General features: G+C 46.7%; 1 protein-coding gene across 4 annotated transcripts in view; it reads right to left on the reverse strand.

Moving 5' to 3' along the window:
- PTPRO (protein tyrosine phosphatase receptor type O) overlaps positions 1–24,634 on the reverse strand; it is a 555,000-nt gene that overhangs the window by 85,226 nt on the left and 445,140 nt on the right. For all 4 annotated transcript variants that reach the window (XR_013215987.1, XM_077267281.1, XM_077267279.1 and 1 more), the window contains 2 exons: positions 11,023–11,091; positions 7,444–7,527 (listed from right to left, as the gene is read on the reverse strand). Coding sequence is in view for 3 of the 4 variants with exons in the window: in XM_077267281.1 (XP_077123396.1) it covers positions 7,444–7,527; positions 11,023–11,091 (153 nt within the window). In the remaining variant the exon portion in view is untranslated. The remainder of the gene's footprint in view (positions 1–7,443; positions 7,528–11,022; positions 11,092–24,634) is intronic.

The raw sequence follows: 24,634 nt of genomic DNA on the forward strand, positions 1-24,634 counted from the left end.
TCACCACATACCTGTCACCGCCATATCTGTCACCTACCTGTCACCACATACCTGTGACCGCCCATATCTGTCACCTACCTGTCACCACATACCCATGACCGCCATATCTGTCACCTACCTGTCACCACATATCTGTGACCGCCATATCTGTCACCCACCTGTCACTACATACCTGTGACCGCCCATATCTGTCACCTACCTGTCACCACATACCTGTGACCGCCATATCTGTCACCTGTCACCACATACCTGTTACCACCATATCTGTCACCTACCTGTCACCACATACCTGTGACCGCCATATCTGTCACCCACCTGTCACTACATACCTGTGACCGCCCATATCTGTCACCTACCTGTCACCACATACCTGTGACCGCCATATCTGTCACCTGTCACCACATACCTGTTACCACCATATCTGTCACCTACCTGTCACCACATACCTGTGACCGCCATATCTGTCACCTACCTGTCACCACGTACCTGTGACCGCCATATCTGTCACCCACCTGTCACCACATACCTGTGACGGCCATATCTGTCACCTTCCTGTCACCACATACCTGTGACCGCCCATATCTGTCACCTACCTGTCACCACATACCTGTGACCGCCATATCTGTCACCTACCTGTCACCACATACCTGTGACCGCCATATCTGTCACCCACCTGTCACTACATACCTGTGACCGCCCATATCTGTCACCTACCTGTCACCACATACCCGTGACCGCCATATCTGTCACCCACCTGTCACCACATACCTGTGACCGCCATATATGTCACCTACCTGTCACCACATACCTGTTACCACCATATCTGTCACCTACCTGTCACCACATACCTGTGACCGCCATATCTGTCACCTTTCACCACATACCTGTGACCGCCATATCTGTCACCCACCTGTCACCACATACCTGTGACCACCATATGTCACCTACCTGTCACCACATACCTGTGACCGCCCATATCTGTCACCTGTCACCACATACCTGTCACCGCCATATCTGTCACCTACCTGTCACCACATACCTGTGACCGCCCATATCTGTCACCTACCTGTCACCACATACCCATGACCGCCATATCTGTCACCTACCTGTCACCACATACCTGTGACCGCCATATCTGTCACCCACCTGTCACTACATACCTGTGACCGCCCATATCTGTCACCTACCTGTCACCACATACCTGTGACCGCCATATCTGTCACCTGTCACCACATACCTGTTACCACCATATCTGTCACCTACCTGTCACCACATACCTGTGACCGCCATATCTGTCACCCACCTGTCACTACATACCTGTGACCGCCCATATCTGTCACCTACCTGTCACCACATACCTGTGACCGCCATATCTGTCACCTGTCACCACATACCTGTTACCACCATATCTGTCACCTACCTGTCACCACATACCTGTGACCGCCATATCTGTCACCTACCTGTCACCACGTACCTGTGACCGCCATATCTGTCACCCACCTGTCACCACATACCTGTGACGGCCATATCTGTCACCTTCCTGTCACCACATACCTGTGACCGCCCATATCTGTCACCTACCTGTCACCACATACCTGTGACCGCCATATCTGTCACCTACCTGTCACCACATACCTGTGACCGCCATATCTGTCACCCACCTGTCACTACATACCTGTGACCGCCCATATCTGTCACCTACCTGTCACCACATACCCGTGACCGCCATATCTGTCACCCACCTGTCACCACATACCTGTGACTGCCATATATGTCACCTACCTGTCACCACATACCTGTTACCACCATATCTGTCACCTACCTGTCACCACATACCTGTGACCACCATATGTCACCTACCTGTCACCACATACCTGTGACCGCCCATATATGTCACCTGTCACCACATACCTGTCACCGCCATATCTGTCACCTACCTGTCACCACATACCTGTGACCGCCCATATCTGTCACCTACCTGTCACCACATACCCATGACCGCCATATCTGTCACCTACCTGTCACCACATACCTGTGACCGCCATATCTGTCACCCACCTGTCACCACATACCCGTGACCGCCATATCTGTCACCCACCTGTCACCACATACCTGTGACCGCCATATCTGTCACCCACTTGTCACCACATACCTGTGACCGCAATATCTGTCACCCACCTGTCACCACATACCTGTGACCGCCACATCTGTCACCCACCTGTCACCACATACCAGTGACCACCATATCTGTCACCCACCTGTCGCCACATACCTGTGACCGCCATATCTGTCACCACATACCAGTGACCGCCATATCTGTCACCCACCTGTCACCACATACCTGTGACCGCCATATCTGTCACCCACCTGTCACCACATACCTGTGACCGCCATATCTGTCACCCACCTGTCACCACATACCAGTGACCATCATATCTGTCACCTACCTGTCACCACATACCTGTGACCACCATATCTGTCACCCACCTGTCGCCACATACCTGTGACCGCCATATCTGTCACCACATACCAGTGACCGCCATATCTGTCACCCACCTGTCACCACATACCTGTGACCGCCATATCTGTCACCTACCTGTCACCACATACCTGTGACCGCCATATCTGTCACCCACCTGTCACCACATACCTGTGACCGCCATATCTGTCACCCACCTGTCACCACATACCTGTGACCGCCACATCTGTCACCCACCTGTCACCACATACCAGTGACCACCATATCTGTCACCCACCTGTCGCCACATACCTGTGACCGCCATATCTGTCACCACATACCAGTGACCGCCATATCTGTCACCCACCTGTCACCACATACCTGTGACCGCCATATCTGTCACCCACCTGTCACCACATACCTGTGACCGCCATATCTGTCACCCACCTGTCACCACATACCAGTGACCATCATATCTGTCACCTACCTGTCACCACATACCTGTGACCGCCATATCTGTCACCTACCTGTCACCACATACCAGTGACCACCATATCTGTCACCCACCTGTCACCACGTACCTGTTACCACCATATCTGTCACCCACCTGTCACCACATACCTGTAACCGCCATATCTGTCACCTACCTGTCACCACATACCCGTGACCGCCATATCTGTCACCCACCTGTCACCACATACCTGTGACCGCCATATCTGTCACCCACCTGTCGCCACATACCTGTGACCGCCATATCTGTCACCCACCTGTCACCACATACCTGTGACCGCCATATCTGTCACCTACCTGTCACCACATACCTGTGACCGCCATATCTGTCACCTGTCACCACATACCTGTGACCGCCACATCTGTCACCCACCTGTCACCACATACCAGTGACCACCATATCTGTCACCCACCTGTCGCCACATACCTGTGACCGCCATATCTGTCACCTACCTGTCACCACATACCTGTGACCGCCATATCTGTCACCTACCTGTCACCACATACCAGTGACCACCATATCTGTCACCTACCTGTCACCACATACCTGTGACCGCCATATCTGTCACCCACCTGTCGCCACATACCTGTGACCGCCATATCTGTCACCCACCTGTCACCACATACCTGTGACCGCCATATCTGTCACCTACCTGTCACCACATACCTGTTACCACCATATCTGTCACCTACCTGTCACCACATACCTGTGACCGCCATATCTGTCACCTGTCACCACATACCTGTGACCGCCACATCTGTCACCCACCTGTCACCACATACCAGTGACCACCATATCTGTCACCCACCTGTCGCCACATACCTGTGACCGCCATATCTGTCACCTACCTGTCACCACATACCTGTGACCGCCATATCTGTCACCTACCTGTCACCACATACCTGTGACCGCCATATCTGTCACCTGTCACCACATACCTGTGACCGCCACATCTGTCACCCACCTGTCACCACATACCAGTGACCACCATATCTGTCACCCACCTGTCGCCACATACCTGTGACCGCTATATCTGTCACCTACCTGTCACCACATACCAGTGACCACCATATCTGTCACCCACCTGTCGCCACATACCTGTGACCGCCATATCTGTCACCTACCTGTCACCACATACCTGTGACCGCCATATCTGTCACCTACCTGTCACCACATACCTGTGACCGCCATATCTGTCACCCACCTGTCACCACATACCTGTGACCGCCATATCTGTCACCTACCTGTCACCACATACCTGTGACCGCCATATCTGTCGCCCACCTGTCACCACATACCTGTGACCGCCATATCTGTCGTCCACCTGTCGCCACATACCTGTGACCAATTATTTTGAGTAAGGCGCACAACAGTGATACTATATGGCTTGAGGGAGGTGCAAACAGCCAGTAGTAGAACAATGATGAACCAAAAAGAAGAAGAAAGCACTACTGTAATGCATGCACACTACACCGAGAAAATGGCCGTACAGGTTACGGCGATACGCGTGGGGCCTCCCCACGATCCTCCACTTTTCTTCCCCGTTGTTGGATACTCCACCTTGGATATTGCTCTTTCGGCTCCATCATTGTGAGTGTTTTTTCCACCTCCTGAGCCTCCGGCCACATTTATTATTTGTTCTGACTTCCACTCATCATTATGGATCACCACCTTTAACCTCGATATCTAGGTTAATTTCCAGGCTTTGTTTCACAGCCTAAATGGGTTGGTTGTCTTTGGTTTGGCCTGTTTGTTTTCCTCTACTCTGAGGGGAATAATTATGTAGGAGCCGTTTACATATTTTGTGCAATATCCTGTCTCTACTGTGGTGCAGTGACCCCTGTGGCAGCTAGGGGGCGCTGTGTGTGCTCCTCGGGATATGCATGGAGGCGTATCTGTTGTTATAATGGTGGTGAAACAGTGACTGGCAGAATTGTGAGTGCCAGAGGGAGTCTGTGTGGTAAGTCTGATGCAATGTTGTTCTGGGACCTGTAGTCCCTCAAGAGTTTGTATAGCTATGAAGGGAGACTTACTAGGCTAGTTATAAGAGATGGGCGGGTCAAACTAGCCACACCCACACACTCCCACCGAGGACCGACGAGGAGTCAGCAGGTGGAGCAGGAGCTCTCATAAGGTACCATTGACTATTGGTGCTTGTGATAGTGTATGAACTGTGTGGTCTCCCACGGTAACTGAACGAAGTGAGGTTCAGCGTGTTTAGAGCCCGCGACCCAACGTCATGTGCGCTATATGACTAGGGACATTGGTGAACTGTTCGGCGTACGGACACCCATGGTAACTGGACGAAGTAAGAGGTCCAGCATGTTTAGTGTCTGGGAGACAAAGCCGTATATGAAGTGTACAAGATAAAGCTGCAAGTTAACATCACCAGTTGGTGCCTGTTGTGTTCTATGAAATGTATATAATGAACTGTGCATTACCCGGTTTATGACACTTTAATAAACCGCATGGACTGTTTTGTGTGAAAAAAACGTGCCCGTGTGCTTGAATCCTGTGCCAAGTGAGTGTCCCCAATACACTTAGTAAGTGCAATCTTACACTGCCTTATTACAGGAGTATCTGGGATTATCCAACTCTTCTACAATATTTCCTTCATCATCCATTTTTTCTTTTGGGTGCACTGGATACACTATACATTACTATTATGGGCCAATTGGCCCGGTAGGCTTTTGATTGCCATTTATAGTGCCTGCACCTAGGGTATATATATATATATATATATATATATATATATATATATATATATATATATATATATATATATATATATATATATTGTAGTATAGTGACCTAGGTTGTAGGTAGGGGGCACTGTATGAGCTTCCCAGAGTGTGCATAGAGGCGTATGGAGGCCATAGGAATGCATGATAATCACAGATATAAGTGTGGTGGTGAGTCAAAGTCCGGCATTATGGTGAATGGCCGGTGTGTGTGTCGCAGAGGGAGACACTCTGCACTGTCAGTCTGAAGCAAGGATGATGATGATGATGACAAGTGAATTGTGTGCGTTGTTTAGCTAGGGAGATTGGCAGGGTTAGATCTGAGAGATGGGAGGGTCAGACTAGCCAAACACATTCCCATCTAGGGGAGTGGTTAGTAGCATATAATGTGACTGAGGTCTGGTCACATGGGCTCTGAGTGTGGATCCGAGTGGTCTGTGCTGGAAGGTCCTGGAGAGAGCCCCATGTGTTGGGAGTGGCGGCTCCCTGAAGAGCACATGGCAGGGCTCTGGACCTCGCACAGACCAGGCTGTGGAACGGATGGAGATCCGTGTTTGTACTGACCGGGGTCAGAGTGAGAATGTCGGAAGGATGCCTCTGGTGAAGAGAGGTATCCGACAACCTGTACAGCAATGGCAGGTAACGAATGGAGATTCGTGTATATTACTGACCGGGGTCAGAGAAAAGGGAAGACTGAGTGGAAACGTCTGAAGGATGCCTCTAGTGAAGAGAGGTATCTGAGAACCTGTGCGGCACCAACAGGTAACGAATGGAGATTCGTGTTTGTACTGACCGGGGTCAGAGTGAGAGACATTGTGTATGGGGCACCTCAGAGGCCAAGAGGTGTCCAGGAACCCGTGAAGGTTGCCAACGGGTAACGGTCTTGAAAACCGTGTGTAATGCTGACCGGGGTCAGAGACGAACTGTGGTAAAGTTGAATATGTCCAGATACTGTTCAAGCTGTTACTAAGTTCCTGTGGATGTGGTTTATGTTGTGCGAAATAAACCTGAAGGTTTTTGATAGAAAACCGTGCCCGAGTGCTTTAATCCCGTGCCAAGCGAGTGTCCCCCAAGACACGTAGTAGGCGCTAGGCTCTAATATATATATATATATATATATATATATATATATATATATATATATATATATATATATGTGTGTTTTCATTGCTGGGGTGTATTAGTGGTGGTTCCTCATATGTTTTTACTTGTGTTTTATGTCTTTTTTTGTTATTGTGCACCAATAAAAATTATCATATTTTACCATATTATCTCGGTGTAGTGTGCATGCATTATGACAGTAGTGCTTTCTCCTTTTTGTATCTGTCACCCACCTGTCCCCACATAACTGTGCCTGCCATATCTATCCTGGCAGACACTATGATTCTATCCAGTCATTGTCCAATATGTCCGACCGGTCAGCAGCTGCCACTTTATATGGGTCATCAACCAGAAGAGGGTGCCCTCAATTATTAATCATCTGTATCTCCCGGAACACCCGGTATCTATCCCTCGGATGCCCGGCACAGCTCATGGCCTAGTTCTCTAATAGGATGTACGATATATAATCCATATGACACCCCTGGGATCAGTGCTGGATCCAGACACAATCGAGACATCATAGGGAGGATTTAGTAGACGCGCTGAGCACGTGCTGTGACTGATGCAAGAACGGACAGATCACATTATGTGTCAACTGCACTACAACTATAGAAAGAAGGAAAATGACTTACCAAGGGTTAATATAAAAAGCCAAGAGGTAGTCGGTCCACAGACAGGAAGGCAGGAGCGCGAGGAAAGCGAAGACGCTACGACGCCTGCGAGTGTGAAGAGGTCAGAACAGAAAAACAGGTTAGTAAAGCGACAGAGACTCTGGTATCTACAGCGAGTCAAATAAGTATTGAACTTGTCACCAATGTGCTCAGTAAACCTATGTCTAAAGGTGCCATTGACATGAAATTCTCCCCAGATTTCAGTAACAATCACAAAAATCTCCATACTGTAGGAATCACCTTAGATGTCCATAGATTATGTTTAAGTATGAGCAGTGACACAAAGTGCTGAACACATGAAGAAAGAGAGGAGCAAATAGTCCTGACACGGCTGAAATCTATCATTAATTAGAAAGCCGTCCTCGTTCATCTGATGGGCTACAAAAAGGTGTGTCATTACCATCTCATCTCATGATGGGTAACACCAGTGAGCTGTCTCAAGACCTTCACAACCTTATTGTTGCAAAGCATACTGATCACATTGGTTACAGAAGAATTCCTAAACTTCTGAAGGTTCCAGTAAGAACTGTTGAGGTCATAACCCGGAAGTGAAAAAAACATAATTTCACCATACACTGTCCACAACCTGGTACTCCCTGAAAGATTTCACCATAAACCAGCCATGACAAGGTGCTCCCCGCAAGATTTCACCATAAACCGCAAATGACCAGCTGTTCCCCACAAGATTTCAGACAAAGGAGAGGAAATAAAAATCAGAAGAGTTGTCTAAGAGCCAAGGACCAATTATGGAGAGCTACAGAATGACCTGGAATCAGCAAGTTCAATTGTTTCACAGAAAACTATAAGCAATGCACCCCGCTTCCATGGCATCTATGCACGCTCACCATGCACCTTCATGTCCTGTATGCAAGCTCACCACGTAACCTCCATGGCATGCATAGACACTCACTATTTATTCTCTGTGGCCTGCATACATGCTCACCACCCAACCTCCATTGCCTGTATGCATGCTCACCTCACAAGACTCCATTGCAGAACAAAAAACATGTTCAAGTGTGTTTACAGTTTGTTCAACAACATTTAGACAAGCCTGTGAAATGCTGGGAGAATAAAATCTGCTAAGATGAGACAAAAATTGAATACTTTGGTTACCATAATACACACCATGTTTATAAGCCAAAAGGCACTGTATATTACCCCAAAACACAATACCAACAGTGAAGTGTGGAGGTAGGAAGATCATGGTGTGTATGAAAATTGTACATTCACACTGAAGACATCAAAACTATGAATTAACACGTGGAATTCTATACTTAACAAAAAATTGTGAAACAACTGAAATTATGTCTTATATTCTAGGTTCTTCAAAGTAGCCACCTTTTGCTTTGATGACTGCTTTGCACACACTTGGTATTCTTTTGATGAGCTTCAAGAGGTAGTCACCGGGAATGGTTTTCACTTCACAGGTGTGCCCTGTCAGGTTTAATAAGTGGGATTTCTTGCCTTATAAATGGTGTGGGGACCATCAGTTGTGTTGTGCAAAAGTCTGGTGGATACACAGCTGATAGTCCTACTGAATAGCCTGTTAGAATTTGTATTATGGCAAGAAAAAAGCAGCTAAGTAAAGAAAAATGAGTGGTCATCATTACTTTAAGAAATGAAGGTCAGTCAGTCCGAAAAATTGGGAAAACTTTGAAAGTGTCCCCAAGTGCAGTGGCAAAAACCATCAAGCACTACAAAGGAACTGGCTCACATCAGGACCGCCCCCAGGAAAGGAAGACCAAGAGTCACCTCTGCTTCTGAGGATAAGTTTAGCAGAGTCAGCAACCTCAGAAATCGCAGGTTAACAGCAGCTCAGATTAGAGACCAGGTCAATGCCACACAGAGTTCTAGAAGCAGACACACCTCTACAACAACTGTTAAGAGGAGACTTTGTGCAGCAGGCCTTCATGGTAAAATAGCTGCTAAGGACAGGCAACAAGCAGAAGAGACTTGTTTGGGCTAAAGAACACAAGGAATGGACATTAGACCAGTGGAAATCTGTGCTTTGGTCTGATGAGTCCAAATTTGAGATCTTTGGTTCCAACCACTGTGTCTTTGTACGACACAGAAAACGTGAACAGATGGACTCTACATGCCTGGTTCCCACCGTGAAGCATGGAGGAGGAGGTGTGATGGCGTGGGGGTGATTTGCTGGTGACACTGTTGGGGATTTATTCAAAATTGAAGGCATACTGAACCAGCATGGCTACCACAGCATCTTGCAGCAGCATGCTATTCCATCCGGTTTGCGTTTAGTTGGACCATCATTTATTTTTCAACAGGACAATGACCCCAAACATACCTCCAGGCTGTGTAAGAGCTTTTTGACCAAGAAGGAGAGTGATGGGGTGCTACGCCAGATGACCTGAACCCAATCGAGATGGTTTAGGTTGAGCTGGACAGCAGAGTGAAGGCAAAGGGGCCAACAAGTGCTAAGCATCTCTGGGAACTCCTTCAAGATTGTTGGAAGACCATTCCCGGTCGCTACCTCTTGAAGCTCATCAAGAGAATGCCAAGAGTGTGCAAAGCAGTCATCAAAGCAAAAGGTGGCTACTTTGAAGAACCTAGAATATAAGACATAATTTCAGTTGTTTCACACTTTTTGTTAAGTATATAATTCCACATGTGTTAATTCATAGTTTTGATGTCTTCAGTGTAAATGTACAATTTTTATAGTCATGAAAATACAGAAAAATCTTTAAATGAGAAGGTGTGTCCAAACTTTTGGTCTGTACTGTATATGCTGACAGACATGTGACACTTAGATTGTACACAGAGGGACGTCTTGTCACCAAGCATGGGACTACGTGAATTGCTTGTACCAGAAATGATTAAGGCTTAGTTAACATGTTGTTCTAGATGTCCACTGGCCGATCTGACTGCATGGACCTGTGCTCTTTTATAGTCTTCAACTATTCTTCAATAAAATGGAAGTTCTATACATATAAGACCTCTGAAGGTGCAGCGGATTCTTCATCGCCGAGTCATACACATTTTTTTAGACATTTTTAAGGGCTTCATCACAGAAGGGGTGAACCCATATGCTCATGCCAAATTTTAGTTCTTTGATCCCATAAATTTAATTTATGCCTATATTTTTCTCACTTCACTTCCTTAGACTATTTAGAGCTGATGTATCACATACAAATAGGATTACAAAAATATTTTCACAAAGATTGTAATGTAACAAAACAGGTAAAAAGCCGAGCCACTGTAATCTGTGCACATCTAATACAAAACTAGGATATTATAGGAGCAGTTTTATTTTGGGTAGATTGTATAATAGAATGATTGTGCAGCTGTAATTTGCCTTTGTGTAAGATGGTGCTGCAGGGGTGACCCTGTTACTAACCATCAGTCAGACTTCTCTGGGATCTCTGGGGAGTCATTTATATTAACCGTCTATATCACAGCCCACAGGATGGTGCGTGCCCAGTCTCGATGATAAAAGTAATAAATCTGTATTTGCTGCATTATTATCACCATCCTACACAAACCTCATCGGAACCAGTAGAATCACGTTCATTGTGCACTCACCAATTGTACGGAAGTTTCCCATCTCTTTCCAAAGTGGCAAAATTGATGAATGTTCCAGCCCCACATTCCCTAGATAAAAACAATAATACAATGAATAAAATGGCAAACACAGCACGTGATGAGAAATGTACTGAAGAAAACACAGAATAATGTGGCAGACACAGCGAGCGATGCACTGAGGAATACACAGAATAAAGCAATAGACACAGCGAGCGATGTACTGAAGAATACACTGAATAAAGCAACAGACACAGCGAGCGATGCACTGAGGAATACACTGAATAATGCAGCAGACACAGCGAGCGATGCACTGAGGAATATACAGAATAAAGCAACAGACACAGCGAGCGATGCACTGAAGAATACACAGAATAAAGTGACCGACACAGAAAGCGATGTACTGAAGAATACACATAATAATGTAACAGACACAGCGAGCGATGTACTGAAGAATACACTGAATAAAGCAACAGACACAGCGAGCGATGCACTGAAGAATACACAGAATAAAGTGACCGACACAGAAAGCGATGTACTGAAGAATACACATAATAATGTAACAGACACAGCGAGCGATGTACTGAAGAATACACATAATAATGTAACAGACACAGCGAGCGATGCACTGAAGAATATACAGAATAATGCAGCAGACACAGCGAGCGATGCACTGAGGAATATACAGAATAAAGCAGCAGACGCAGCGAACGATGCACTGAGGAATATACTGAATAATGCAGCAGACATAGCGAGCGATGCACTGAAGAATACACAGAATAAAGCAATAGACACAGCGAGCGATGTACTGAGGAATATACAGAATAAAGCAGCAGACACAGCGAGCGATGCACTGAGGAATACACTGAAAAATGCAGCAGACACAGCGAGCGATGCACTGAGGAATACACTGAAAAATGCAGCAGCCAGCGAGAGATGCACTGAGGAATACACAGAATAAAGCAACAGACACAGCGAGCGATGCACTGAGGAATATACAGAATAATGCATGAGACACAGCAAGCGATGTACTGAGGAATACACAGAATAATGCATTAGACACAGCGAGCAATGCACTGAAGAATACAGAGAATAATGCAGCAGACACAGCGAGCGATGCACTGAGGAATACACAGAATAATGCATTAGACACAGTGAGCGATGCACTGAGGAATATACAGAATAATGCATTACACACAGCGAGCGATGCACTAAAGAATACAGAGAATAATGCAGCAGACACAGCGAGCGATGCACTGAGGAATACACAGAATAATGCATTAGACACAGTGAGCGATGCACTGAGGAATATACAGAATAATGCATTAGACACAGCGAGCGATGTACTGAAGAATACACTGAATAAAGCAACAGACACAGCGAGCGATGCACTGAAGAATATACAGAATAATGCAGCAGACACAGCGAGCGATGCACTGAGGAATACACTAAATAATGCAGCAGACACAGCAAGCGATGCACTGAGGAATATACAGAATAAAGCAACAGACACAGCGAGCGATGCACTGAAGAATACACAGAATAAAGTGACCGACACAGAAAGCGATGTACTGAAGAATACACATAATAATGTAACAGACACAGCGAGCGATGTACTGAAGAATACACTGAATAAAGCAACAGACACAGCGAGCGATGCACTGAAGAATATACAGAATAATGCAGCAGACACAGCGAGCGATGCACTGAGGAATATACAGAATAAAGCAGCAGACATAGCAAGCGATGCACTGAAGAATACACAGAATAAAGCAATAGACACAGCGAGCGATGTACTGAGGAATATACAGAATAAAGCAGCAGACACAGCGAGCGATGCACTGAGGAATACACTGAAAAATGCAGCAGACACAGCGAGCGATGCACTGAGGAATACACTGAAAAATGCAGCAGACAGCGAGAGATGCACTGAGGAATACACAGAATAAAGCAACAGACACAGCGAGCGATGCACTGAGGAATATACAGAATAATGCATGAGACACAGCAAGAGATGTACTGAGGAATATACAGAATAATGCATTAGACACAGCGAGCAATGCACTGAAGAATACAGAGAATAATGCAGCAGACACAGCGAGCGATGCACTGAGGAATACACAGAATAATGCATTAGACACAGTGAGCGATGCACTGAGGAATATACAGAATAATGCATTAGACACAGCGAGCGATGCACTAAAGAATACAGAGAATAATGCAGCAGACACAGCGAGCGATGCACTGAGGAATACACAGAATAATGCATTAGACACAGTGAGCGATGCACTGAGGAATATACAGAATAATGCATTAGACACAGCGAGCGATGTACTGAAGAATACACAGAATAATGCAACAGACACAGCGAGCAATGCACTGAAGAATACACAGAATAAAGCAACAGACACAGCAAGTGATGAGAAATGTACTGAAGAATACACAGAATAATGTGGCAGACACAGCGAGTGATGCACTGAGGAATATACAGAATAATGCAGCAGACACAGCGAGCGATGCACTGAGGAATATACAGAATAATGCAGCAGACACAGCGAGCGATGCACTGAGGAATATACAGAATAATGCAGCAGACACAGCAGGCGATGCACTGAGGAATATACTGAATAATGCAGCAGACACAGCGAGAAATGTACTGAAGAATATACAGAATAATGCAGCAGACACAGCGAGCGATGCACTGAAGAATACACAGAATAAAGCAACAGACAGAGCGAGCGATGCACTGAAGAATACACTGAATAAAGCAACAGACAGAGCGAGCGATGCACTGAAGAATACACAGAATAAAGCAACAGACACAGCGAGCGATGTGAGCAATACACAGAATAATGCAGCAGACACAGCGAGCGATGCACTGAAGAATACACAGAATAAAGCAACAGACACTGCGAGCGATGTACTGAAGAATACACAGAATAATGCAGCAGACACAGCGAGCAATGCACTGAGGAATATAGAGAATGCGGCAGACACAGCGAGCGATGTACTGAAAAATACACAGAATAATGCAGCAGACACAGCGAGCGATGCACTGAAGAATACACAGAATAAAGCAATAGACACAGCGAGCGATGCACTGAAGAATATACAGAATAAGGCAGCAGACACAGCGAGCGATGCAGTGAAGAATACACAGAATAATGCAGCAGACACAGCGAGCGATGCACTGAAGAATACACAGAATAAAGCAATAGACACAGTGAGCAATGCACTGAAGAATACACAGAATAACGCAGCAGACACAGCGAGCGATGCACTGAGGAATACACTGAAAAATGCAGCAGACACTGCGAGCGATGTACTGAAGAATACTCAGAATAAAGCAACAGACAGCGAGCGATGTACTGAAGAATACACTTAATAAAGCAACAGACACAGCGAGCGATGCACTGAGGAATATACAGAATAAAGCAACAGACACAGCGAGCGATGTACTAAAGAATATACAGAATAATGTAGCAGACACAGCGAGCGATGCACTGAGGAATATACAGAATAAAGCAACAGACACAGCGAGCGATGTACTGAAAAATATACAGAATAATGCAGCAGACACAGCGAGCGATGCACTGAGGAATATACAGAATAAAGCAACAGACACAGCGAGCGATGCACTGAGGAATATACAGAATAAAGCAACAGACAGAGCGAGCGATGTACTGAAGAATACACTGAATAAAGCAACAGACACAGCGAGCGATGTACTGAAGAATACACAGAATAAAGCAACAGACACAGCGAGCGATGTATTGAAGAATATACAAAATAATGCAGCAGACACAGCGAGCGATGTGAGCAATACACAGAATAAAGCAACAGACACAGCAAGCGATGTACTGAAGAATACTCAGAATAAAGCAACAGACAGCGAGCGATGTACTGAAGAATACACTTAATAAAGCAACAGACACAGCGAGCGATGCACTGAGGAATATACAGAATAAAGCAACAGACACAGCGAGCGATGTACTGAAGAATATACAGAATAATGCAGCAGACACAGCGAGCGATGTACTGAAGAATACACAGAATAAAGCAACAGACACAGCGAGCGATGTATTGAAGAATATACAGAATAATGCAGCAGACACAGCGAGCGATGTACTGAAGAATACACAGAATAATGCTGCAGACAGTGAGCAATGAACTGAAGAATACAGAGAATAATGCAGCAGACACAGCGAGCGATGCACTGAAGAATACACTGAATAAAGCGAGAGACACAGCGAGCGATGCACCGAAGAATACAGAGAATAAAGTGACAGACAGCGAGCGATGTACTGAAGAGTACACTGAATAAAGCAACAGACACAGCGAGCGATGTACTGAAGAATACACAGAATAAAGCAGCAGACACAGTGAGCGATGCACTGAAGAATACAGAGAATATTGCAGCAGACACAGCGAGCGATGTACTGAAGAATACACTGAATAAAGCAACAGACAGCGAGCGATGCACTGAAGAATATACAGAATAATGCAGCAGACAGTGAGCGATGCACTGAAGAATACAGAGAATAATGCAGCAGACACAGCGAGCGATGCACTGAAGAATACACTGAATAAAGCAACAGACACAGCGAGCGATGTACTGAAGAATACACTGAATAAAGCAACAGACACAGCGAGCGATGCACTGGAGAATACACTGAATAAAGCGAGAGACATCGAGCGATGCACTGAAGAATACAGAGAATAATGCAGCAGACACAGCGAGCGATGCACTGAAGAATACACTGAATAAAGCAACAGACACAGCGAGCGATGTACTGAAGAATACACTGAATAAAGCAACAGACACAGCGAGCGATGCACTGAGGAATACACAGAATAAAGGGAGAGACACTGAGCGATATAATGAAAAGTACACTGAATAAATCTGCAGACACAACGAGCCATACACTGAAGAATACACTGAATAAAGCGAGAGACATCGAGCGATGCACTGAAGAATACACAAAATATAGCGACAGACACAGCGAGCGATGCACTGAAGAATACACTGAAGAATAAAGAGAATAAAGTGACAGACACAGTGAGCGATGTACTGAAGAATACACAGAATAAAGCAACAGACAGCGAGCGATGCACTAAAGAACACTGATAAAACTGAATAACACTGGGGAAGAGTTTTGAACATAATTTTAGTTAATTTTAGTTAAGTTAGATTTCAACACTGCAGTTTTCTCCTATCATTTCAGTTTTTTCTCTCTAAACCTCATAGTACATTTAAGGCTGGAACAAGGGCAGTATTGCAACAAGGTCGATTGAGTGCAGCATTATCACTAGGTACATCGAGAGCAGCATTATCACTAGGTACATCAAGGACAGCATTATCACTAGGTACATTGAGGGCAGCATTATCACTAGGTACATCAAGGGCAGCATTATCACTAGGTACATCGAGGGCAGCACTAGGACTAGGTACATCAAGGGCAGCATTATTACTAGGTACATCGAGGGTAGCACTAGCACTAGGTACATCAAGGGCAGCATTATCACTAGGTACATTGAGGGCAGCATTAGCCTTAGGTACATCAAAGGCAGCACTAGGACTAGGTACATCAAGCACTAGCACTAGATACACAGAAAGCAGCAATAAAACTAGGTAAATATAGGGCAGCAGTAGCTAGATCTAGAGCAGCACTAGGTACATCTTGGGCAGCACTAACAGGAAGTAGATTGAGAACAGCACTTAGTACATGGAAGGCAGCACTAAAAGTAGATAAATAGGGGGCAGCACTAGGGAACTTGAGGGCAGCACTAGCACTAGGTAGATCGAGGGTGGCACTAAGGAGATCGAGAGCAACTCTAGCACTAGATAGATCAAGGGCAGCACTAGCACAAAGTAAATAGAGAGCAGCACTAGCACTAAGTAGATCAAGAGCAGCACTAAGCAAATTGAGGGCAGCACAAAAACTAGGCAAATAGAGGGTGGCAGACACATCAGATAGATCGAGGGCAGCACTAGCACTAGGCAGATCGAGGGCATCACTAGGTACATTGAAGGCAGCACTAGGACTAGGTACATCCAGCAATAGCACCAGATACATGGAAAGCAGCAATAAAACTAGGTAAATATAGGGCAGCAGTAGGGAGATCGAGAGCAGCACTAGCACTAGGTAGATTGAGAACAGCACTTAGTACATGGAAGGCAGCACTAAAAGTAGATAAATAGGGGGCAGCACTAGGGAACTCGAGGGCACTAGCACTAGGTAGATCGAGGTTGGCACTAAGGAGATTGAGAGCTACTCTAGCACTAGGTAGACCAAGGAAAGAACTAGCACAAAGTAAATAGAGAGCAGCACTAGCACTAAGTAGATCAAGAGCAGCACTAAGTAAATTGAGGGCAGCACAAAAACTAGGCAAATAGAGGGTGGCAGATGCATCAAATAGATCGAGGGCAGCGCTTGCATTAGGTAGATCGAGGGCAACACTAGCACAAGGTACATCGAGGGCAGCACTAGCACCAGATAGATGGAGGGTAGTACAAGCACTAGGTATAGGCTGAACTGGATGGACAAATGTCTTTTTTCGGCCTTACTAACTATGTAACTATGTAACTATGTAAATCAAGAAAACAAAAGCACCAGATAGATGGAAGGCAGCACTAGGTACACCAAGAGCAGCACTAAAATTAGGTAAAGGGCAGCACTAGGTAGACCAAAGGCAGAAATTGCACCAGGTAGATCGAAGGTGGCACTAGGGAGATCAGGAGCAGCATCAGCAATAGGTACATTGAGGGCAGAACTAAAACTAGGTAAATAGAGGGCGGCAGACGCACCAGATAGATTGAGGACAGCACTTGCACTAGGCAGGTCAAGGGCAGCAGTAGCACTAGGTACATTAAGGGAAGCACTAGCACTAAGCAGATCGAGGGCAGCACTAAGTAGATCGAGGGTGGGACTAGGGAACTAGAGAGCAGCACTAGCCCTATATACATTGAGGGCAGCACTAGTAATAGGCAGATCGAGGTCAGCACTAGCACTAGGCAGAATGAGAGCAGCATTAGCACTAGGTAGATCGAGGGTGACACTAGGGTGATGGAGAGCAGCAATAGCACTGGCCAGATCGAGGGCAGCATTAGCACTAGGTAGATCGAGGGTGGCACTAGGGTGATGGAGAGCAGCAATAGCACTGTGTTATGATCCTTAGTGGTTGAGGATCACAAATTACTCTAGCTAAGTAACAAACGTAGGACAAGCTCTAGGGAGGTGGCAAACTGGACTGACCGCAAATCTGAACCTATCCAAACACACTAGAAGTAGCCGGTGAACGTGCCTAAAAATCCTAGACGTCTCGAGCCAGCCTGAGGAACTAACTACCCCTAGAGAAAAAGAAAGACCTCTCTTGCCTCCAGAGAAATAATCCCCAAAGATATAGAAGCCCCCAACAGATAATAACGGTGAGGTAAGAGGAAGGCACATACACAGGGGTGAAAGCAGATTCAGCAAATGAGGCCCACTAATACTAGATAGCAGAAAATAGAAAAGGGAATCTATGCGGTCAGTAAAAAACCCTTACAAAATATCCACACTAAGATTTCAAGAACCCCCACACCAACTCACGGTGTGGGGGGAGAAACTCAGTCCCCTAGAGCAACCAGCAAGCGAGGAAATCACATTTTAGCGAGCTGGACTAAAAACATAATGAACACTGATAATCAAAAAATGATCAAACAAAAACTTAGCTTGTCTTGGAGAGACTGGGAGCAAGGTAGACACAAGGAATCTGAAGAGCACTGAATACATTGATAGCAGGCAAGGAACTGAGTATCCAGGTGAGCTAAATAAGAAACCAACCAAGGATAACGAACCAGCTGATGCTGCAACCTGCAGAAAGACAACACTACACAGTACCGCTTGTGACCACTAGAGGGAGCCCAAAAATAGAGTTCACAACAGCACTGGCCAGATCGAGCACAGCAGTTGCACTAGGTAGATCGAGGGCAGCAATAGCACTAGGTAGATCGAGGACAGCAGTAGGAGATCGAGAGCACTAGTACTAGGTAGAACGAGGGCAGCAGCACTAGTACTAGGTAGATAGAGGGCAGCACTAGCAGTAGATATATCCAGGGCAGCACTAGGTAGATCGAGGGCAGCTCTAGCACTAGGTATATCCAGGGCAGCACTAGCACTAGGTAGATAGAGGGCAGCACTAGCACTAGGTATATCCATGGCAGCACTAGTTCTAGGTAGATTGAGGGCAGCCCAACACTTGGTAGATTGAGGGCGTCACTAGCACTAGGCAGATCGAGGGCGGAGCAAGCACTAGGCAGATCGAGGGCAGCACAAGCAGTAGGTAGATTGAGGGCAGAGCTAGCACTAGGCAGATTGAGGGCCGCACTAGTTAGATCAAGGGTGGCACTACTACTAGGTAGATCGAGGGCAGCACTAGAACTAGGTAGATCGAGGGCAGCACTAGCACTAGGTAGATCGAAGGCAGCACTAGCAGTAGATACATTGAGGGTAGCAATAGTACTGGGTAGATCAAGGGCAGCACTAGCACTAGGTAGATCAAGGGCAGCACTAGCACTAGGTATATCCAGGGCAGCACTAACACTAGGTAGATCGAGGGCAGTACTAGCACTAGGTAGATCGAGGGCAGCATTAGCACTAGGTAGATCGAGGGCAGCACTTGCAGTAGATACATTGAGGGTAGCAATAGTACTGGGTAGATCCAGGGCAGCACTAGCACTAGGTAGATAGAGGGCAGCACTAGCACTAGGTAGATCAAGGGCAGCACTAGCACTAGGTTGATCGAGGGCAGCACTAGAACTAGGTGTATCCAGGGCAGCACTAGAACTAGGTAGATCAAGGGCAGCACTAGCACTGGGAGATTGAGGGTGTCACTAGCACTAGGGAGATCAAGGGTAGCACTAAAACTAGGTAGATTGAGGGCAGTGGTTGCGCTAGGTAGATCGAGGACAGTACTAGGCAGATCGAGGGCAGCACTAGGTAGATCAAGGGAAACACTTGCACTAGGTAGGTCAAGGGCAGCATTATCACTAGGCAGATCGAGGGCAGCTGTAGCACTTGGTAGAAGACAGCACTAAGTAGATCAAGGGCAGGACTAGCACTAGGTAGATCAAGGGCACCACTAGGTAGATCGAGGGTGGCAGCACTAGTACCAGGTAGATAGAGGGCTGCATAAGCACTAGGTAGATCAAGAGCACTAGGTAGATCGAGGGTGGCAGCATTAGGACTAGGTAGATAAAGGGTGGCACAAGCACCAGGTAGATCGAGGGCAACACTAGCACTAGATATATCCAAAACAGCACTAGGTAGATCGAGGGTAGCACTAGCACTAGGTATATCCAGGGCAGCACTAGCACTAGGTAGACCAAGGAAAGAACTAGCACAAAGTAAATAGAGAGCAGCACTAGCACTAAGTAGATCAAGAGCAGCACTAAGTAAATTGAGGGCAGCACAAAAACTAGGCAAATAGAGGGTGGCAGATGCATCAAATAGATCGAGGGCAGCACTTGCATTAGGTAGATCGAGGGCAACAATAGCACAAGGTACATCGAGGGCAGCACTAGCACCAGATAGATGGAGGGTAGTACAAGCACTAGGTATAGGCTGAACTGGATGGACAAATGTCTTTTTTCGGCCTTACTAACTATGTAACTATGTAACTATGTAAATCAAGAAAGCAAAAGCACCAGATAGATGGAGGGCAGCACTAGGTACACCAAGAGCAGCACTAAAATTAGGTAAAGGGCAGCACTAGGTAGACCAAAGGCAGAAATTGCACCAGGTAGATCGAAGGTGGCACTAGGGAGATCAGGAGCAGCATCAGCAATAGGTACATTGAGGGCAGAACTAAAACTAGGTAAATAGAGGGCGGCAGACGCACCAGATAGATTGAGGACAGCACTTGCACTAGGCAGGTCAAGGGCAGCAGTAGCACTAGGTACATTAAGGGAAGCACTAGCACTAAGCAGATCGAGGGCAGCACTAGGTAGATCGAGGGTGGGACTAGGGAACTAGAGAGCAGCACTAGCCCTATATACATTGAGGGCAGCACTAGTAATAGGCAGATCGAGGTCAGCACTAGCACTAGGCAGAATGAGAGCAGCATTAGCACTAGGTAGATCGAGGGTGACACTAGGGTGATGGAGAGCAGCAATAGCACTGGCCAGATCGAGGGCAGCATTAGCACTAGGTAGATCGAGGGTGGCACTAGGGTGATGGAGAGCAGCAATAGCACTGTGTTATGATCCTTAGTGGTTGAGGATCACAAATTACTCCAGCTAAGTAACAAACGTAGGACAAGCTCTAGGGAGGTGGCAAACTGGACTGACCGCAAATCTGAACCTATCCAAACACACTAGAAGTAGCCGGTGAACGTGCCTAAAAATCCTAGACGTCTCGAGCCAGCCTGAGGAACTAACTACCCCTAGAGAAAAAGAAAGACCTCTCTTGCCTCCAGAGAAATAATCCCCAAAGATATAGAAGCCCCCAACAGATAATAACGGTGAGGTAAGAGGAAGGCACATACACAGGGGTGAAAGCAGATTCAGCAAATGAGGCCCACTAATACTAGATAGCAGAAAATAGAAAAGGGAATCTATGCGGTCAGTAAAAAACCCTTATAAAATATCCACACTGAGATTTCAAGAACCCCCACACCAACTCACGGTGTGGGGGGAGAAACTCAGTCCCCTAGAGCAACCAGCAAGCGAGGAAATCACATTTTAGCGAGCTGGACTAAAAACATAATGAACACTGATAATCAAAAAATGATCAAACAAAAACTTAGCTTGTCTTGGAGAGACTGGGAGCAAGGTAGACACAAGGAATCTGAAGAGCACTGAATACATTGATAGCAGGCAAGGAACTGAGTATCCAGGTGAGCTAAATAAGAAACCAACCAAGGATAACGAACCAGCTGATGCTGCAACCTGCAGAAAGACAACACTACACAGTACCGCTTGTGACCACTAGAGGGAGCCCAAAAATAGAGTTCACAACAGCACTGGCCAGATCGAGCGCAGCAGTTGCACTAGGTAGATCGATGGCAGCAATAGCACTAGGTAGATTGAGGACAGCAGTAGGTAGATCGAGAGCACTAGTACTAGGTAGAACGAGGGCAGCAGCACTAGTACTAGGTAGATAGAGGGCAGCACTAGCAGTAGATATATCCAGGGCAGCACTAGGTAGATCGAGGGCAGCTCTAGCACTAGGTATATCCAGGGCAGCACTAGCACTAGGTAGATAGAGGGCAGCACTAGCACTAGGTATATCCATGGCAGCACTAGTTCTAGGTAGATTGAGGGCAGCCCAACACTTGGTAGATTGAGGGCGTCACTAGCACTAGGCAGATCGAGGGCAGAGCAAGCACTAGGCAGATCGAGGGCAGCACAAGCAGTAGGTAGATTGAGGGCAGAGCTAGCACTAGGCAGATTGAGGGCCGCACTAGTTAGATCAAGGGTGGCACTACTACTAGGTAGATCGAGGGCAGCACTAGAACTAGGTAGATCGAGGGCAGCACTAGCACTAGGTAGATCGAAGGCAGCACTAGCAGTAGATACATTGAGGGTAGCAATAGTACTGGGTAGATCAAGGGCAGCACTAGCACTAGGTAGATCAAGGGCAGCACTAGCACTAGGTATATCCAGGGCAGCACTAACACTAGGTAGATCGAGGGCAGTACTAGCACTAGGTAGATCGAGGGCAGCATTAGCACTAGGTAGATCGAGGGCAGCACTTGCAGTAGATACATTGAGGGTAGCAATAGTACTGGGTAGATCCAGGGCAGCACTATCACTAGGTAGATAGAGGGCAGCACTAGCACTAGGTAGATCAAGGGCAGCACTAGCACTAGGTTGATCGAGGGCAGCACTAGAACTAGGTATATCCAGGGCAGCACTAGCACTAGGTAGATCAAGGGCAGCACTAGTACTGGGAGATTGAGGGTGTCACTAGCACTAGGGAGATCAAGGGTAGCACTAAAACTAGGTAGATTGAGGGCAGTGGTTGCGCTAGGTAGATCGAGGACAGTACTAGGCAGATCGAGGGCAGCACTAGGTAGATCAAGGGAAACACTTGCACTAGGTAGGTCAAGGGCAGGATTATCACTAGGCAGATCGAGGGCAGCTGTAGCACTTGGTAGAAGACAGCACTAAGTAGATCAAGGGCAGGACTAGCACTAGGTAGATCAAGGGCACCACTAGGTAGATCGAGGGTGGCAGCACTAGTACCAGGTAGATAGAGGGCTGCATAAGCACTAGGTAGATCAAGAGCACTAGGTAGATCGAGGGTGGCAGCATTAGGACTAGGTAGATAAAGGGTGGCACAAGCACCAGGTAGATCGAGGGCAACACTAGCACTAGATATATCCAAAACAGCACTAGGTAGATCGAGGGTAGCACTAGCACTAGGTATATCCAGGGCAGCACTAGCACTAGGTAGATCGAGGGCAGTACTAGCACTAGGTATATCCAGGGCAGCACTAGCACTAGGTAGATCGAGGGCAGTACTAGCACTAGATAGATCGAGGACAGCCCAACACTTGGTAGATTGAGGGCGTGACTAGCACTAGGCAGATCGAGGGCAGCGTAAGCACTAGGTAGATCGAGGGCAGCACTAGCACTAGGCAGATTGAGGGCCGCACTAGTTAGATCAAGGGCAGGACTACTACTACTAGATCGAGGCAGCATTAGCACTAGGTAGATTGAGGGCAGCAATTGCAGTAGGTATATTGAGGGTAGCAATAGCACTGGGTAGATCAAGGGCAGCACTAGTACTAGGTAGATTGAGGGCAGCACTAGAACTAGGTAGATCGAGGGCAGCACTAGCACTAGGCAGATTGAGGGCCACACTAGTTAGATCACTACTAGTTAGATCTACTAGGTAGATCGAGTGCAGCACTAGGTAGAATGAGGGCAGCGCTAGAAGTAGGTAGATAGAGGGCGGCACAAGCACCAAGTAGATCGAGAGCACTAGTACTAGGTAGATTGAGGGCCGCAGCACTAGCACTAGGTTTATCCAGGGCAGGGTGTTGCACCCAAACTGCCCTTGTTTTGAGGTGGTGATTTAAATGTTGGAGCCACAGTATGAGGCACACTGATAGATGAGCGTGAGAAGTAGCAGTGCGGGTATGAGTTTTTTCTTCTTTTTTGACATATCCAGGGCAGAACTAGGTAGGTCGAGGGCAGCACTAGGTAGATCAAGGGCAGCTCTAGCACTAGGTAGATTGAGGGCAGCAATAGAACTAGGTAGATTGAGGGCGGCACTAGCACTAGGTAGATCGAGGGAAGCACTAGCACTATGTATATTGAGGATGGCACCAGTTGATTGAGGGCAGCACTAGCACTAAGTAGATCGAGGGCAGCACTAGCACTAGGCTGGATTAAGGGAAGCACTAGCACTAGGCTGGATTAAGGGCAGCACTAGCGCTAGGCTGGATTAAGGGCAGCACGAGTACTAGGTAGATAGTAGGTAGCAGCAGTGTTTTTCTATTGGCGGAGAGTGAATCACCCAGGAGTGGAGGGTGTGGAGGACTACCACAGCAGCTGGCAGCAGGTGTTATTTGTCTAGGCTATTTAGTTACATGTAAAGACATTGCGGCGAGAGGTTGTGTGCCA

This window comes from Ranitomeya variabilis, chromosome 5, assembly GCF_051348905.1.
Source record: "Ranitomeya variabilis isolate aRanVar5 chromosome 5, aRanVar5.hap1, whole genome shotgun sequence".
NCBI classification, from domain to species: domain Eukaryota; kingdom Metazoa; phylum Chordata; class Amphibia; order Anura; family Dendrobatidae; genus Ranitomeya; species Ranitomeya variabilis.